Source organism: Panthera pardus, unplaced genomic scaffold (assembly GCF_024362965.1).
Source record: "Panthera pardus isolate Hobbes unplaced genomic scaffold, ASM2436296v1 HiC_scaffold_8, whole genome shotgun sequence".
NCBI classification, from domain to species: domain Eukaryota; kingdom Metazoa; phylum Chordata; class Mammalia; order Carnivora; family Felidae; genus Panthera; species Panthera pardus.
Window position 1 is genome coordinate 61,332,610 of NW_026527013.1, and position 17,331 is coordinate 61,349,940.

The following is a 17,331-nucleotide window of genomic DNA, read 5'->3' on the forward strand; positions in this document are numbered from 1 at the left end:
TGTCCCTGTGGAGTGCAAGGGAAAGAGAGAGACCCCCAGATGAAGAAAAACTGAGTGAATTTGTTGTCATCAGACCTTTCTTCAGACAACGTCTCACGGAAGGTCCACAGACAAGTCTTCACGGGAAGAACGATGGAAAAGGTGGAAGTGGAGGCAGACAATAGACTCCTTCGTTCCATGAATATTTGTAATCATGTCTTATGAAGCAAAAGTTTTCTCACCATCTGATGTGCCTCAATGTAGATGAAATGCTTTAAAGTTTTGGAGGATAAAGGGACGTTAACAGAAGTAAGGTTTGTACACTCACTCAAAATGACGGCAGTCCTATATGTCTATGGGAATGCCTACGCAATCCCTAAAAAACTATACAAGGCGACATATATTTAAAAACATGACAGATACTCTGGAAGGGAATTGTAAAAAAGGCTCAAGAAATCTGCAGGCCAAGAAACACTAAACAGAAGAATGAGATGTGGAGAAAACAAACAGGAGGCAAATAATAAAGTGGCAGAGTCTTTACTCACTTAGCACTAATTACCTTAAACGCATGTGGTCTAAATACACCAATTAAAGGACAGGTTGGCAGAATGGATAAAAACACGACCCAACTATATGCTGCCTCTGAGGAACTCACTTCAAAACAGGCCAACAGTAAAAGGCTGGGGAAAGATACATCATATAAATATTAATCAAAAATATTATTTATGTCAATACAGCAGAAGTGGCTGCCTTATGTTGAGGTAAAGTAGACGTGAGAGCAAAGAAAACTGCCAGAAACAAGGACAGAGCCGATCTACCCAACAGCCACACAGTCCTGAATGTGTGTGCACCAAACAACAGAGCTTTTGAATCCATGAAGCAAAACCAGGAGGGTGGAAAGGAGCTGACAAATCCAGTTAAAATTGGGGACTTTCAGAAACTGACACCACTACAAAATCAAGAATGCACCATGATATGGCAGAACTGAACACCATCAACCATCAGGATCGAATGATCTATGGGACACTCTCTCCACCCAGCAGCAGAATACACATGTCTCTCACGTGCCCACCGACACTCACTGACATAGACCATATCCTGGGCCCGAAAACAAACCTTGAGAAATTTAAAAGAATTGGGGTGCCTGGGTAGCTCAGTAGGTTAAGTGTCCAGCTCTTGATTTTGGCTCAGGTCATTATCTCAGGTTCGGGAGATCTAGCCCCACATCTGGCTCCCCACTGGGCATGGAGGCTGCTTGTGATTCTCTCTCTCTCTCTCTCTCTCTCTCTCTCTCTCTCTCTCCCCCCTCCCTCCCTCCTCACATTCATGCTTTCTCTCTTAAAAAGAAAAAAAGAAATGAAATCAGACAGAGTATGCCCTCAGACAATAATAGAATTAAAGTGACACCAATTAGAGAAAGACAACAGAAAAATCTCCAAACACTTGCTTGCCAACTTAACAACACATTTCTGAAAGAGGAAATCTCAAAATTAAGATAAGTAGAAATGAATGAAAAAAAAAAAAAACCCAAAAAGTGAAAGCTGCTGGGTGCAGCTAATGCAGTGCTGACAGAGACATTTATAGCATTATGCTTACATCAGAAAAGAACTTAAACCAATTACCTAAGTTCCCACCTCAAGAAACTGGAAAAAGAGCAAAACAAGCTCAAAAAAGTCAGAAGGAAGAAAATATAAAGATGGAAGGAATCGATGAAATAGAAAACACAGAAACTATAGAGAAAATTAATGAAACAAAAAGCTAATTCTTCAAAAACAAAAAAAATCAATAGAATTAATAAGCCTCTCCCAAGATTGATAAAGACAGAGAGAAGACACAAATAACCAATATCAGGAATAAGGTGGCATACGACAGACCCTATGGCCATTAAAAGGAGAATAAGAGGGTGGTGCGAGCGCATTAACTCTCATAAATTGAACAACTTAGAAGAAATGGACCAGTTTCTCAAAAATTCCAAACCACCAAAAACTCAGATGAAGTAGATAACCTAAACAGTCCTATGACCATTAAGAAAGAAAGAAAGAAAGAAAGAAAGAAAGAAAGAAAGAAAGAAAGAAAGAAAGAAGGAAGGAAGGAAGGAAGGAAGGAAGGAAGGAAGGAAGAAAGAAAGAAAGAAAGAAAGAAAGAAAGAAAGAAAGAAAGAAAGAAAGAAAGAAAGAAAGAAAGAAGAGAGAGAAAGACACACAAAACCACAGACAAATCTCTTGTCAACTTCTACACATAAAAAAATCCTCAATAAAATATTAGCAAATTGAACTCAGCAGGGTATAGATCAAATATGAGTCATTCCAAGTATGCAAGGCAGGTTCAATATTCGAAAATCAATCATTGTAATATACCATGTCAACAAGTTAAAGAGGAAAAGATCATATTATCATATAAATTTATACAGAAAAAAAAACATTTGACAAAATTCAAAACTCATTCATGAAAAAACTCTCAGCACACTAGGAACAGAGATGGGTTTCCTCAACCTCATGAACAGCATCTAAAAACCCTAAAGCTAACATCATAGGTAATGGTGAAAAACCGGATGCTTATCTAAGGTCTGGTACAAGGCAAGCAAGTCTGGGTTTGCCACTCTTGCCCGGCATAGTACTGGAAGTTCTAGCCCCTGCAATAAGGACGTATAAATAAGCAAAAAGCTCCCAGATTGGACATAAAATTATCTTTATTTGTGGATGACATGATAGACTACATAGAAAACAGAATCCCGAGGAATGTACAAAAACTCCTACAATAAACGAATGGAGTAAGCTCACAAGATACCAAACCGACAAAAGTAAATTTCATTTCTGTATATTAACAACAAATGAGGAAACCAACATTAAAGATGCAATTCCACCACTACTAATTGGCCCAAAGAACACAAAACACTTGGCATAAATCTAACAAAATGTGGGGCGCCTGGGTGGCTCTAACCCAGTGATGCATCTAACTCTTGATATCGCTCAGGTCATGATCTCACATTGGGCTCTGTGATAACAGTGTGGAGCCTGCTTGGGATTGTAACTCTTCCTCTCTCTCTGCCCCTCCCTCTCTCTCTCCCAAAATAAATAAACATTAAAAACATAAACTATACTTACAGAAATAGGATTTAAAAAAAAATCTAGCAAAATGTGTACAGAATCTACATGAGGAGAGTTACAAACACCCATGAAAGAAACGGAAGATCTAACAGCTTGGGAGAGAAATACCATGTTCAAGGATCGGAAGACTTAACATGGCAAAGATGGTGATTCCTCCTAAACTGGTCCAGTTTCAATGCAGTTCTTACCAAAACCCCAGTGAGATTTTTTTGTAGACATGAAGAGGCTGATTCTAAACTTTATAGGAAAAGGGAGTGACCTTGGAATAACCGAAACAATGATGAATAAGAAGGACAGCACCCACAGGGTCAGGGCTGAGCACACCGCTCCAGGGAGGAAGGCAGGGCTGTGCTGGTGGGGGGCGGGCACACAGAGCCGTGGAACAGAGCTGAAGACTCAGAAGCCAATCCACATAATTGTGTCCAGTTAATTTACAGCAAAGGAGCAAAAACAATTCAGGGAAGGAAAGAGTCTTTTCAATAAATGCCGGAGAAACTGGACTATCATAGGCCAACCTGACCCTAAGCTTCACGCCTGACAAAAATGAACTCAAAATGGATCATGGACTTCAATGAAAACACAAACTATAAGACTCAGAGAAAAAAGAAACAGGGAAATCTTTGAGATCCACACAAAGATTTTTTAGACTCTTTTAGACACTGAAAACATCATTCATAAAAGGAAAGTTCAATAAATTGGACCTCATGACATTAAAAACTTTGCTCTGAGAAAGAATAAGTTAAAAGGCTAAGACGACTAATTCCAGACTACGAGGAACTGCTTGCAAATCACACATCTGACAAGGGACTTTTATCTAGAATATATTTTAAAGAGTTAAAATTTAACATTAAAACAATCCATCCAATTAGAAACCAAGCAAAAGACAGGGCAGACATTTCACTGAGGAAGACGCGCGGCTGGAGAGCTCCGGACAAGGCCAGCCGTCCGGCCACCGGGGAAATGCAGCTGCCAGCCTGGCGACACGCCAGCACACACCTGTCGGAGAGGTTGCCTGAATTAGCGTCCTGCTGCTGCCGTGACAAAGTACTAGCAACTCAGCGGCTTGAGAAAACACAGCTATTATCTGATGGTCCTGGAGGGCAGGAGCCTCAGACGGGACTAGAGTCTGTGTCCACAGGGCTGATCGCTTCAGAGGGCCTGGGCGAGAACCCCTCTCCTCGCCTTTCCCACCTTCTAGAGGTGCCCACTTTGCGTGGCTCACGGCCAGCAGTGGCTGGTTTCAAAATGAAAACTTGTGTTCACACAAAAAGCCTCCACGTGAACGCTCAGAGCAGCTCTATTTAATAGACCAAACTGGAGGGGCACCTGGGGGGCTCAGTCGGTTGAGCGTCCAACTTCGGCTCAGGTCATGATCTCAGGGTTCGTGAGTTCGAGCCCCACGTCGGGCTCTGTGCTGACAGCTCGGAGCCTGGAGCCTGCTTCGGATGCTGTGTCTCCCTCTCTCTCTGCCCCTCCCCTGCTCGTGCTCTGTCTCTGTCTCTCAAAAATAAATAAAGATTTTAAAAAAAATTTAATAGACCAAACTGGGAACCAGAACGTCTTGGGCCCCGTGTGCGGCCCATTCCCGTCCAGGGCCTCGCACCAGCAGCAGCGAGGAGTCAGCTCCTGACTCACACGGCTGGCATGAACTCGAGCTGAGAACGGCGGTCTCAGGGAAGTACCACGTGATCCAAGAGCACAGCCTTCGGCATGCCCGTGACGGCGGTGGCCGAGAACTGACAGGGGTTCCCAGGGGTCCGGGAGCCTGTGGCCACCCCATGATGAACAGAGCAGATGCACAGAGCGTCATGTGATGAAACCACAGCGTTGCACACGCTTGGGGACGCATAGCGCTGGGAATCCGAGTTCCGTGGGCTGTCCCAGTCAGTCCCCTGGATTGTCCTTGTCCTGCAGCCACTGGGGGAGGGGCTGAGTGAACGGGGCCCAGGACACACCACAGTCTCCTTTGACCCTCAAACAACACAGTTTGGATTGTGCAGGTCCATTTATACGTAAATTTTTTCGATAAATACAGCACAGAATTGTAAATGTTATTTTTTCTTCCTTCTGGTTTTCCTAATAACGCTTTCTCTTCTCTGGCTTCCTTTATTGTGAGAATACAGCATGTAATAACGGACCACACAAAACACAGGTTCACTGACTGTTACGCTACTGGTAAGGGTCCAGTCAACAGTGGACCATCAGTAGTCAGTTCAGAGGGTCCCAGGTTATACAGCGTCACCACCTGCGCTGTTGGAGGGCTAACCATATAATTATCTCAACGTCAGAAGTCAAGAGTTGACCCCAGGGGTGCGTGGGTGGCTCAGTTGGCTAAGTGTCTGGCTCTTGGCCATGATTTCACAGTTTGTGGGATCGAGCCCCGAGTCCGGCTCTGCACGGACAGCTCAGAATCTGCTTGGGATTCTCCCTCCCTCTCCAAATAAACATTAAAAACAATTTTTTTTAGGGGTGCCTGGGTGGCCCAGTCGGTTAAGCATCTGACTTCAGCTCAGGTCATGATCCAAAGCTCTCATGGGTTGAAGCCCCACGTTGGGCTCTGCGCTGACAGGGAGGGAGGGAGGTGGACCAGGAGGTCAGCTGGCGACCACCCTACAGGCTAGGCTGTGCTGGCTTGGGACCGGGTAAGACAGGATCCAGGAGGGAAGCAACAGCCATAGGGGGCAATCCCTCCAGCACCACTGGGCAAATACGCATGCAGAAACCCCTGGCCCCCAAGGTCACAGCTCCCCCCACTCCCTGCCGCTCCCACAGGAGTTTCTGGGGCTGCTGTAGCCGGCAGGCTCAGGGGCTTAAGAACACAAGTTGTCCTTAGTTTGGAGGTCAGAAGTCTGAAATCAGGAGGGGCAGCATCCCCACCCCCCACCATCCAGAGGCCGCCTGCCCCACCCCTGAAGCACATCGCCCCCACACCCACTTCTGTGGCCATGTCTCCTTCTACTACCTGGCCCCTCCTGCCCAAGGGGCTGCCTGTGAGAACACGGGGCCCCTGGATAGTCCAGGACCACCTCATCCCAGGGCTACCACCTGGCGGCAGTCCCTGTTAGCACAGTCAGGGGACATAGCCCCGGTTCTGGGTGGGGGGCTTTGTGCTGCTGGCCACCTTCCCCCACCCTGGCAGCCCCCGCTCTGGGTGGCCCCTCACCTGTCCTGGGTGGGCGGGACCTGCAGCCCAGCCCCCACCTCTGCCCGGGACCTAAATCCCAGAGCCGGTCTGCACCCCAGGCCCCTGGCTCTGGCCCCTGTGCCCCAAGCACATTCCTGCCCTGGCCCCCCAGCCCCCAACACACACTATCTGGGCTTTCCCTCTGCCAGGGTAGCCGGCTCTGCTCCATCCAGGTCAGCTGGGTCACAACGGTGCCCCCTCCCCACTGCCTGGTGCAGTGGTGGGGCCATGCTGGTCAGTTCTGCCCACCAGATCCCCCGCCCCAGCACTCCCTGGCTCCCAAGGTTACAAGAGCGCCCAGAAACCGGAACTTGGGTAAAATCTCCCTTTCAACGCCAGCAACAAATGCAGATAGTTTGATGGGTGTGAGTTTCACTTTGGGACAATGAGAAAGATCTGAGGACAGACAGTGGTGACAGAGGTGCGCACTCGAACACGGTTAACCGGTGAGCTTTAGGTTTGGGACTTTGACCACATTTTAAAAGCTGTGGCCTCTTGACAGCTGTGGCCATGGCTGCCAGGTCACCTCCCATCTGGAGGTGGGGGAGGAAGTGGGGACGGGGCCGAGGGAACCAGGCCCAGCAGTGGGGGTCCCTGAAGGACAGGGTGCTGGTGGCGGCTGTCAGACTCTCTGGTGTCACAAGGGTACAGTTGAGGAAGGTGGGTGGGGTCAAGGGTCCAGGGAAGATGGTCCGGGGCGTGGTCCAGCTCCCAAGGGGGCAGGAGTCTAGAGGGTCCAGGGTGGGTGGGAGGCCCGGCTCTTGGAGGCAAGGGGGCAGCAGACGGTGCGTCCCCCGGTGCTGAGCCCTCTTTGTGGGACCCCCAGAGGGGCCACAGGCACTGACAGGGATCTCTTGCGGAAACTGAGGAGCAAGGGGCCCTCTCCACACCTCCGTGGTACCCTCTGGCCTGGGGTGAGGTTGGGGAGACCCTCAGGTGCACCCACCTCTGCAGGGGCCACAACACCCCCACAGGGGTCAGTAGGTAGCTTTGGAGGACTGCCATCCTGCACCTGGGCCCTGACCTGCACCTTCCCGGCAGGTGAGCGGACCTCACCACCCCTTGTCCTGGCCCTGGGGTGCACTGGGGGCTCTTCTGGCCTGCAGAATCCATCCTCAGTCGCGTTCACCCCAGATCTTTGTGCTTTATTTGGATCACGAGCCCAGGTAACCCAGGGTTCTGGTGACAGGGCTGCGTACTCAACTGTAAACACAGAGTGCACACTGTCCTGTGACTATCAGGGGCAATGACAATCCCTGCCAAGTCCCAGGATGCACTTTGTGACCTCTAGTGTGCCCGGTGCTCCAGAAACACAGCCTGCCTCCCCTTAACCGAGGGGGTTGACATACCTGACCCATCCAGAGACCAGGACAGGGACGCACCTGGCCTGCGGGGCAGTCCTGACCCTGCCAGGTATCCCTGAGGATGCTGGCGCCCCAGAAGGCAGGGGCGGGCCCTGCCCCCTTCCCCACCGGAAGTAGAGACAGGGTGGGCAACACGCCCCCCTGCCCACTCCCTCCCTCACCACGTGGGCCCAGAGTGTCGGTTTAAATGGGGAGAGGTCACCTGTCAGGGTGAGGGAAAACCTCGTGGCCAAGGACCATTCTCTCATTCCAAGTCCCTGCCTCCTCCTCCCTCAGTGCCTCTGCTAGCATCTTGAGCCCCGGTCTAAGGTCTCCTGTCCCCAGGCCCCCCCGTGGCTGCTATCAACCCCTCTGAGGACAGCACACCCTGGATGGCTCTGCACTTCCCCACTATGGCCCACCGGGGGCCACACCCCAGGCCACAGGATGGTCCTGACCTGGCCAGCTTCCTTACCACTCTGCCCAAGGGGTGGGCTCCCCCTGGCCTCTGGCCCCACCATCTCTACACCTACACTGGAACCCCTCCTTAGGGAGGAGCCCCAGGAGAGCAGCTGGCCTGGACCCAGATTAGGAAGTGGTCAGCCACATCTCAGGGCCCCCTCTTGGAATGTCTGGGCTGTGGGGGTTCCATCGGCAAATGACACCGGGGGCCTAACCCCCACCTGCAGAGTGCCCGGCCAATGCCAGGCCAGTGCCACGTGTACAGCAGAGGCCGGCGGGCCCCGCAGGGGGTGGGGCAGGAGCGGGGACTAGCTCCAGCCTCAGGGGTGTCACCTCTGCAGGCCTCCCACACTGTGTGGACCGAAAAGAGCCCATCCGGCTTTGGTAAACAAGCCTGGGAAAGCAGGAGGCCAGGCCTGGGCTCCTTCTCCAGGATGGAGGTCTCAGGTCTGCCTGGCAGGACACCAGTTACCCAGGACGGCCACGTCAGGCTGCCAGGCCTGCTGTCCACAGCCGGGGTGTGCCCCCATCCCACCGTGTGACCCCCTCCCCTCGACACGAACAAGACTGAGTCCCGGGAGCCCAGACTCTCCCGGCATGGGCTGCAGTGTCCTCGCACCTGGTCCTGTCCCCTGACCCCATCTAGGAGGTGCCGCACTCTGGCAGACCTGCGTGGGCAGGCCGACCGTAAAGAACCCTGCCAGGTAAGAACACTGCCAGGCTGGTGCAGCTGGGTGCTTGGGGAGCAGAGCCTGAAGTGACAGAGGTTAACTCCCCACACCTCCACCCCCGAAGCCGTGACAGTGTCAACACAGGAGCGTGGTGTCCCCACCATGTCCACATGAGCACCAACCTGCTGTCCAGGGGACTCACAGGCAGCAGCTGGGCCTGCCCGTGGGGCAGACGTTTCTGGGCACACATGTCCTTGTGCAAGAGCTACGGCCCCATGGACGCATTTCCACACAGACCGCGGACCCTGTTCCCCCTCCCACACACCTTGGGGCAAACGTGAAAGATGGGGCTACTCCTCCCTGGCGGGTTATCTCTGGCCCTGGGCATCTGTGCGTAATAGGGTCATGTGCCCCCTCCATTGGTTCAAAAATCGCAAACCAGGAAACAGCGCCAGCCCTGCCCACTGAGTGCGGTCCCCCCCGCGACAGAGTGCACAGGAACGTGGGCGTGAGGGTCCACTGGCCACAGTTTGGGATCTGTGCTCACCCTGGGTTTCCAGAACCTGCCGCAGACAGATGGGGGCCCTGTAGCTACAATCCTTTTCTCTTGATCCAAAATTCATCAGATTTCCGAAAACCACAGGTCAGAGACCGGCCTGGCTCACGAGACACTGAGGCATTCTCCGCTTTGGTGTTTGCAGTGGACGTGAGCCAAGGACCTTGTGGCTGGAGTCCCAGAAACCTCCACACACACACAGACAACGTCTCAAATGACACACAGGGACCCTGAAGTGCTTAAATACAGATTTATTGCAAACAGACACTGGAGAAGGGGGACTTCGCAGGCAGGCACCCCGCTGTTCCTCGGGCCTCCGCTGACGGAGCTCAGTGGCCGGTCTGCGGCTGCCGTGTCTAAAGAGAGAAAACACGCAGGCTGCACGGGCTCCAGGGCCCAGGCCAGCAGCAAGGGGCAGAGGACGCCCAACGGAAGGGCAAGGGTGGCCCAGCAGCAGCCACGTGGACGGGTGCCTTGGCCCCACCGGCCGCTCCCAGACGCAGATAGGATATGGTCACGGCAGGCAGGGTGGGCAGAAACGCAACACTGAAAACAAAGTCGGGCAAAGGAAGACACGTGACCACAGAGTCCACAGCCCCCCCCTCATCTCCCAAGTAGCACACCCTCACCAACAGTTTCCACACGCGCACGTCAGCACACAGGCGTGCAAATCCGGGGGGCCTGAAGAGGGGTCTCAGCAGCTTGGCGATGCCCTCGATGGCACCAGAGCCACCTGAGGCCTGGTCGATCAGGAGACTCAGGGGTTCCCCACCCACTTCTGGCCACCCTGAGCCAGAAACCTGTCCCCACATGACTGTGACATGCCAGCTCCCAGCTACTCAGGTGAAAGGAGGGGTCTCCTGAAGGACCACCCCCAGAAGGAGTCCTTCTCCCCAGCCCCGAGGGCAGAGCCCACGAGGGTGGCCCACAGCGACGGCCACGGGGCTGGCAGAGCAGAGGTGGCAGTGGCCCTGGGCTCAGTGGAAGAGGACGGGCTGCCGCATCGTGGTCTCTGTGATCTCCCGAGGGTGCCCAGTCGGCTCTCTTACAAGGACCGGGTCCACAGGAGGACATCAGAGGACAGTTCCTGCTGTGCCTGTGGCCCACGTCCCCAAGCGGCGACCAAGACCCCACTCTGCTCCTCGACGGGTCTGAGCAGGCAGCGGACACACACAAAGGCCAAGCGAGACCACACGTGTGTGCCCAGAGTCAGGTCAAGGCTCGGATCCCGTGCCCCCTGCACCTGGGGGTGCTGGTCCAGCACCTCCCCCCCGCCCCCCCACGGGGAAAGCAAGCAGAGCGCGCACAGCAGCGAGAGGAGAGCAGGGGGGGGCCAGCGGCCCGCTCACCCCACGCTGCTCCGGAACAGTCTGGAGATGCGGGGCTGGGAGCCACGGGTTCACCCTTGAGAGAAAGGCTGGCAGGGGCCAACCAGACGGCGAGCCCCTGCAGGAGGGTGCCAGGGCGCTAAAACTGCACGGCCCCCGGGGAGATGTTGAACATGGCTGGGTCGAACCGCTGGCCTCGGAAGGGAGAGCCTTCTGCGTCCCACCCCTTCTTCAGCATCTCATGGACTTTCTACAAACAGAAAACAGACACAGAGGTTAGCCGCACAGCCCAGAGCAGTGCTCACTCGGCCTCCTCCACGGGAGGACCTGCCTGGGCGACCGCAGGCCCCCACGCTCACGCCCCCACACACAGGGCAGGGGGAGAAACCCTGGCGTCCAATGAGGCTGCGGGACTGTCCTGCCTGGGACCACTCTTCCCCGTCGCTAAACCCAGTGGAGCAGGGGCGAGCACATCAGACTCGCACCAGGGACCTGGACACCAGCCCCAGCCGACACGGAGTGGGTACGACGGGCCCCCCACCCACTGCTTTAGCTCTAACTCCCTCCTGCCACCCCCTTTCAAGCCCTCTCCTCAGTCACACTCTCTCCACGCTGGACATGACTCGCATGGGCCCTGCGTCTCCGGGGTGGGCCCTGAGCCCACTCCCCACACCAGCCCTGCCCCAAGTCCAAAGGGACTTGGAAGGAGGCCTCGCGGGGCCCCTGGTCAGGCCCTCACAGGGAGCCACCAGTGAGCCCTGCTGCATCTCTGGCCCCACACATCGCCCTTCTCCCAGGGACCAGCTTTCCTCCAGAGGCCATCAGTTGAGCTGTCCACAGCTGTGCGCGGCTTCAGCACCTCTGAGCCTCCCCTGCTCCCGGCACAGCCCGCCTGCGGCCCTCGCGCTCTCCTTGTGGCCCAAACCTACCCCCCCACACCGTGCTTCCCCCATGGCCGCATGCAGGGATGGCCCTCGTTTGCACACACTCCTCCCCAAATCCCCACCAAGCCCGGGCGCGTCCCAGACAGCAGAGCCTGTGCCACTCATTCACTAGCATCTCACCCAGGGGAGGGGCACGCGTGGCCCCTGGCTCCCTCGTGCCTGCTGAAGGTGCCCAGAAAGCATCGCTCGTGCCCTGGGGCCAGCACGCTGCCCAGCACACAAGTCTGTCTGGACTCCCCTCCGACTCCAGGCACAGAGCTCATCCCACGAGCCAGCGCCATCTTCAAAGCTCTTCAGACACTTCCCCGTCGGCTGCCTGGCCTTGGGCCTGTCAGCAAGTGTCTCCTGCTCCCCCTTGGGCCTAAGCGCCCGGCCCCCTCCCAGGCAGCGACCCTAGACCCTCCCTCGGGGTCCACGTCCACACAGCTTTCGTCCGCCAGCCACAGGCGACCGTCACGTGACTAAACTAGCCCGGCTGCTAAACTCGCACAAAGCCAAGTTCCCTGCCCGCAAACTCCATGGTCACAGCCAGAGACTTGGCCCAAGAGGTACCGAGAGCCTCCCCTCCTGCCCTGTGAGCCCTGGTGATCAGGGAGCCCGGCTGAGAGAAGATTTGGAGACTGGGGGCAGGAGCCCACTCGGGATAGAGCAGTCAGCGCTCCGAGTGACCCTCGCAGGAAAGCCGGCTGCACGGGGAGGAGGGGATAAAGACAGGACAGGCAGAAGGGACACACCAGCAGTGGACCCCCGACATTGGCAGGACCACAGTGAATGCCCCAGGATGCAGAGGACACCTCCGAATCTCAACGCCACTGGGGGGCTCCTGTGTGTGACGCACGTGGAAAAAGAAAACAAACCCTAGGAGGTGGGTGGCTGTGGTGCCCAGCAACACCCCCTCACCCGTCCAGTCCCCGTCACACTGGGGTCCTGGTTCCCAACAAGGGGAGCAAACAGTAACCTGACAAAGGTGACCCTTTCTTCCGCTCTTGGGAATGAATGAATGCACCCACCCCACCCTCTTCTCTGCCCCCAGCGTGGGCCTCTGTGGACAAGGGGCCCCTCCCGCCGGCCCACCGGACATCTCAGGCCTCTGACATTTGTTCCAAAAGGACTTGGAAGGAGGCCTCACGGGGCCCCTGGCCAGACTCCCATGAGCCCTGTGAGAGGGAGAGAGCTAGGGTCACACGTGGAGTTACCGCATCTGTGTGGACCTGCCCGTCACGGCCCCACCACCTGGGCTCTGTCCAGGTGTGGAACACGCGCCCCATGCCAGACAGAGACCAGGCAACCGGGCTAGAGCGGCCTGCGAGGACCCAGCAGACAGCCGGCTATGCCACAGCAGGGACAGCCCCGCCACGCCACCAGCCCCCACCGGATCTTCCCTGCCCAGCACAGCCCCTCCCCCACACGCCCCCTTACCAGCTCATGGCTCTGCGGCTTGCCTTGCAGCTTCTGGTGGTAGTCAAAGGTGAGCCTATCCAGCACCGCGTGCTCCTCCTCGTCCACCGTGGCCATGGAACGCTCCTTATTGATCTTGTCGATGTCGATGTGCTCCTCACCCTCCAGGACTGCGCTCCACCAGTACTCACCCACCTTGTTCAGGCTCACCTGGGGCACACGGAGCAGGGGGGGCAGGGGGGTGCAGAGCTCAGTGCATTTGTGTGTGGGGCACCGGTCAGGGGGCACATGGGGGGGCGGGGAACGGGGCTCAGTGTGTATGGGGCACCGGTCAGGGGACACGTGGGGGGCCAGGCTCAGTGTGGGGAGGCGCACCGGTCAGGGGGCACATGGCGGGGGGGAACGGGGCTCAGTGTGTATGGGGCACCGGTCAGGGTACACGTGGGGGGGCCAGGCTCAGTGGGGGGGGGCACACCGGTCAGGGGGCACATGGGGAGGGACGGGGCTCAGTGTGTGTGGGGCACTGGTCAGGGGACACGTGGGGGGGCCAGGCTCAGTGTGTGTGGGGGCACCGGTCAGGGGACATGTGGGGGGACCGGGCTCAGTGTGTGTGTGTGGGGGGCATCGGTCAGGGGGCACATGGGGGGGGTGGGGCTCAGTGTGTGTGGGGGGCACCGGTCAGGGGACACACTGTGGGGGGGACAGGGCTCAGTGTGTGTGAGGGCACCAGTCAGGGGGCACATGGCGGGGAGCAGGGGGCTCAGTGTGGGAGACGGGGCACCAGTCAGGGGCCTGGGGGATCAGGGCTTGCCCCACCCCCCACGTCCTCTCGGAAGCCCAGGACCCCACCCAGCCCCCCTCACAGCCTCCCTGCACCACCAGGGATACACTGGACCCCAAACAGGAACCTCTATCCACATTCTTCGGCCCGGCCCTGCCGGCTCACCCGGCACACGCCAATGTCAGGACTGCATACAGGGAGGGCCCAGACTGCACGCCTCCTGGGGACTGGTGGCCAAGAACTGACAAGTGGGCGGCCCACTCTCCCTCACCCTGTCCATTTACCATCCAATGACCTGAAACCCGTCATGACCCAAAGGGCCAGGAGAGAGAGCAGATGTGACCAGCCAGCAGCTAGAGCAGGTCTGTGTCGGGGCAGCACCCTGGGAAGAGGGTTACTGGCTGGAGAGCGATCATGACACCACAAACCCAGACCTGGTCCCCACCAGTGACATTTGCGAGGTCCCTGAGAAGGATTCGGGCTGTGGGCACGGATACAGGGCGGGCCACAAGTGAGAGGATCACAGCACGGTGACAGTGTGGCATCAATGTCGGCACAACAGAAATAAGCCTCCCCCCTTCCGCACCGACTGTCCCAGGGGGCGTGGGGCTCTGAGCGCCCCCGCCTGCCAGTCCAGCAGAGGAAGGACTTCTCCCCGCCAATGCCGTGGTCTGCGTGTGGGGTGGATTTTGTTTCCAGATGCTCCGTTCAGCTGGCTTCTTACGGACTCTGCTCCTCAGTTTGGGCCTGGGGACCCGACCCGGCCAAGGCCCCAACACTGAGAATCTTCACTGAGGTGCAAATCTGTGTTCCTTCCAAAGCAATGAAAACCTCCCGAGTGGAAGCGTACTCCATCTTCATTGTTCCTGGAGAGATGACCAAGGTGCTGATCCATCTCGGGAAACAGAGGCCCTCCAGGCTCATTCTGTGTTCCCTCCACTGTCACCCTGGCTGGGGTCTCTGCAGACACCCTGGAGGCTGCCGCTCCAGGGGCCAGCCCTGCCCTGCCCCAGGCTCCGCCGCTGGCCCTTCTCACCCAAACCACGAACCACACGCAGGGTGTCTGGGCAGGTGTGCACGCACGACCAGGCCCCGTGCAGCCTGGGGATAGGATGGGCTGATGCTGCACACAAGGAACCCAGTGGGCTGCACTGCCCGCGCATCTTGGGTCCACACGGCAAGCACTCCCGGGCCCTTTGCAAACCCAACAAAAACCAAGACAATCCCAACACCACCTTTAAAAAAATTCTTTTTGAAGTGAAGCTCACAGGAGGCGCCTGAGTGGCCGTTGGTTGAGCGTCCAACTCTTGACTTCAGCTCAGGCCATGATGCCAGGGTCACCGGGTGGAGCCCCACGCTGGGCTCTGCACTGGTAGTGTGCAGCCTGCTTGGGATTCTCTCTCTCTCCCTCTCTCTGTCCCTCCCCCACTCATTCTCTCTCTCTCTCTCTCTCAAAATAAATAAACTTCAAAAAACTAAAGTCGACGAGTCTGTGTCAGTGCATATACAGTGTTGTACAACCTCCACCTGTATCCGGTTCCGCAACGGGGTCACCACCTCAAAAGGAGCCCTGTGCCTGCAAGCAGCCCCTCCTCCCGTCCCTGAAACACGTCACGTGTCCTTCAGTGCCCCCGCCTCTTGCACTCAGCATGGTGTCCTCGAGGTACATCCACGTTGCAGTGGCCAAAACAAGACAGCGCCGAGGAGACGCCCTTGGAACAGAGCTCGAAGCCCTGGGTCTAAAGGAGCCTGATGGCTTAACCGTGGGGTTTTGATTTTTCACTGTAACATTGTTACTTCCCTAAAAATCAGGTTTGTGGAGACGCGGTCTGGGGGTACGTCCTGAGCCCCGACAAACACACAGCCACACAGCCAGCAGCTCCGGGTCACGAGTCCTTGACGACCGAGGGTGAGAGCACCTGTTCTCGAGTTTCTCTGCCATCGTGGTTTTTTGAACATTTTACTTGCAATTAATTCCAAACACATCCATGCGCTTTTCCCCGGACCTCCCAGCAACATGCTTTATCATCACGAGTCTGCACACGAACCCTCTCTGTTTAAGGACATGCGTAACACACAGCAAACTCCAGGATTTTTTTCTGAACCACCTTGACCCTTGACCCCTGATATTTCCATAAGGGCCTCCTTCCTCTACTAGAACCGCAGCTCACCTTCCCTCCAGCACGGGATGTGCGCTGGGGTCCTGTCCCCACTCAACTGGAACATTCCACGGCCTCTCCTAAAGACCATTCTTCATTCGGGGTTTGTCTGGTGTTTCCTCCTGATTAAACTCAGAGAAGCGTCCCCAACAGGACACAGCAAAGGGGACGCTGTGCCCTTCCCAGCATGTCCCCCGTTTAGGCACAGACATCATGCAGCCACATGCTCTGTGCATTCCTCCCTGACCCCATCTTCCCCACACTGGTGGCAGGGGCCTCCTCCTCCACGACAGCTTCCTCCTGGACGCCCAGTGTTTCAAAGGCCCCCACTCACTCCCGTCCCCAACTACGCTGGTGTTCAGTCTCCTGGCTTGACAGGCCAGCGAGCTCACTGCCACCTGGTAACATGCCCCCCCTTACCTGGCCTCCCTCCAGGATCCTGTACAGACTGGGTCCCAGACCCAGAACCAGCTTCCTGAAATGTCCTCACAGAAACTTCAAGCTCCACATGAACGAACCCATAACGCCCACAACCTGTGCGGGTGAGTCACCACCTCTGCCTCCCCCACCCCCCTCCATGGCAGAGCCGTGTCCAAGCAGGCGGCCAAGTGCCTGCTGAGGTGCACTCTGGACAGTGCAGGCTGGGGAGGCATCCATGAAAGCTGTGGACAGGGGCTCCGCGGAGGCGTGTCAAGCCCAGGACAGATGACAGGAAGCTGCCCTCTGCAGGCACTTCTGTCAGGGGATGGGGATCCGCATCCAGAACCTTCCAGAACCTGCCGGAGGCGCACCATGAGGGACGGGATCCACATCTAGAACCTGCTGGAGGGGGTGCCATGATGGGCAATCTCCTGGTGTTCCATGTTGTCCACAAGTTTTTTAAGCTTACAAATCAAAGCACCACGTGGGCCAAACAGGACAGGGCCACAGTGTGTGGTGCAGGTGTGGGGGAGGTGGGAGGACCCACGTGCTGAAAGCACAGGGCGGCCAGGTGGTGCTGAGCGGGGTCTCTGCGGGATAGAGGGACGGTATCTGGGTCCCCTGGGAGCGCGGCCCACCGGTCCTGTCAGCACATCCCTACTGCCCTGGCCCCCCGCCCCCACTCCCTGCTGGGGCTCAGGGACACCTGCGGTGGTGCCAAGGTGCTGACTGTCCCAAGAAACTCCCAGGACCCCGGGAGATGAGAGTGCTGAAAGCCAAGGGCCTGCATTTCATTCTGGCAACTGGTTTTCAGGCTTCCGGCATACACCAAAATGCTAACGTTATTTAACCTGCATTTGGGAGGAAGAAGGATACGCTCTCTGTGACACTGGTGGCCACCAGCGAGAAAACAGCAACGGGAAGGCCCTTCCTGAGAAACCCACATCCCCACCAGCAGAGGGAGAGAGAGACAGAAAGGAGTGCAGGGGGACCAGCAGA

The 17,331-nt window shown here is 56.3% G+C and overlaps 1 protein-coding gene across 2 annotated transcripts in view; it reads right to left on the minus strand.

Moving 5' to 3' along the window:
• Positions 1-9,538: 9,538 nt before the first annotated feature.
• The window catches only part of NUDCD3 (NudC domain containing 3), a 62,039-nt gene continuing 54,246 nt past the window's right edge, over positions 9,539-17,331 (minus strand). The window contains exons 5-7 of one of the 2 annotated variants that reach the window (XM_053898202.1): positions 12,994-13,182; positions 10,652-10,880; positions 9,539-9,658 (exon numbers count right to left, since the gene is read on the minus strand). In XM_053898202.1, the coding sequence (XP_053754177.1) occupies positions 10,770-10,880; positions 12,994-13,182 (300 nt within the window). In that variant the 3' untranslated portion in view covers positions 9,539-9,658; positions 10,652-10,769. The remainder of the gene's footprint in view (positions 9,659-10,651; positions 10,881-12,993; positions 13,183-17,331) is intronic. The other variant, XM_019450914.2, reaches the window with a different exon arrangement.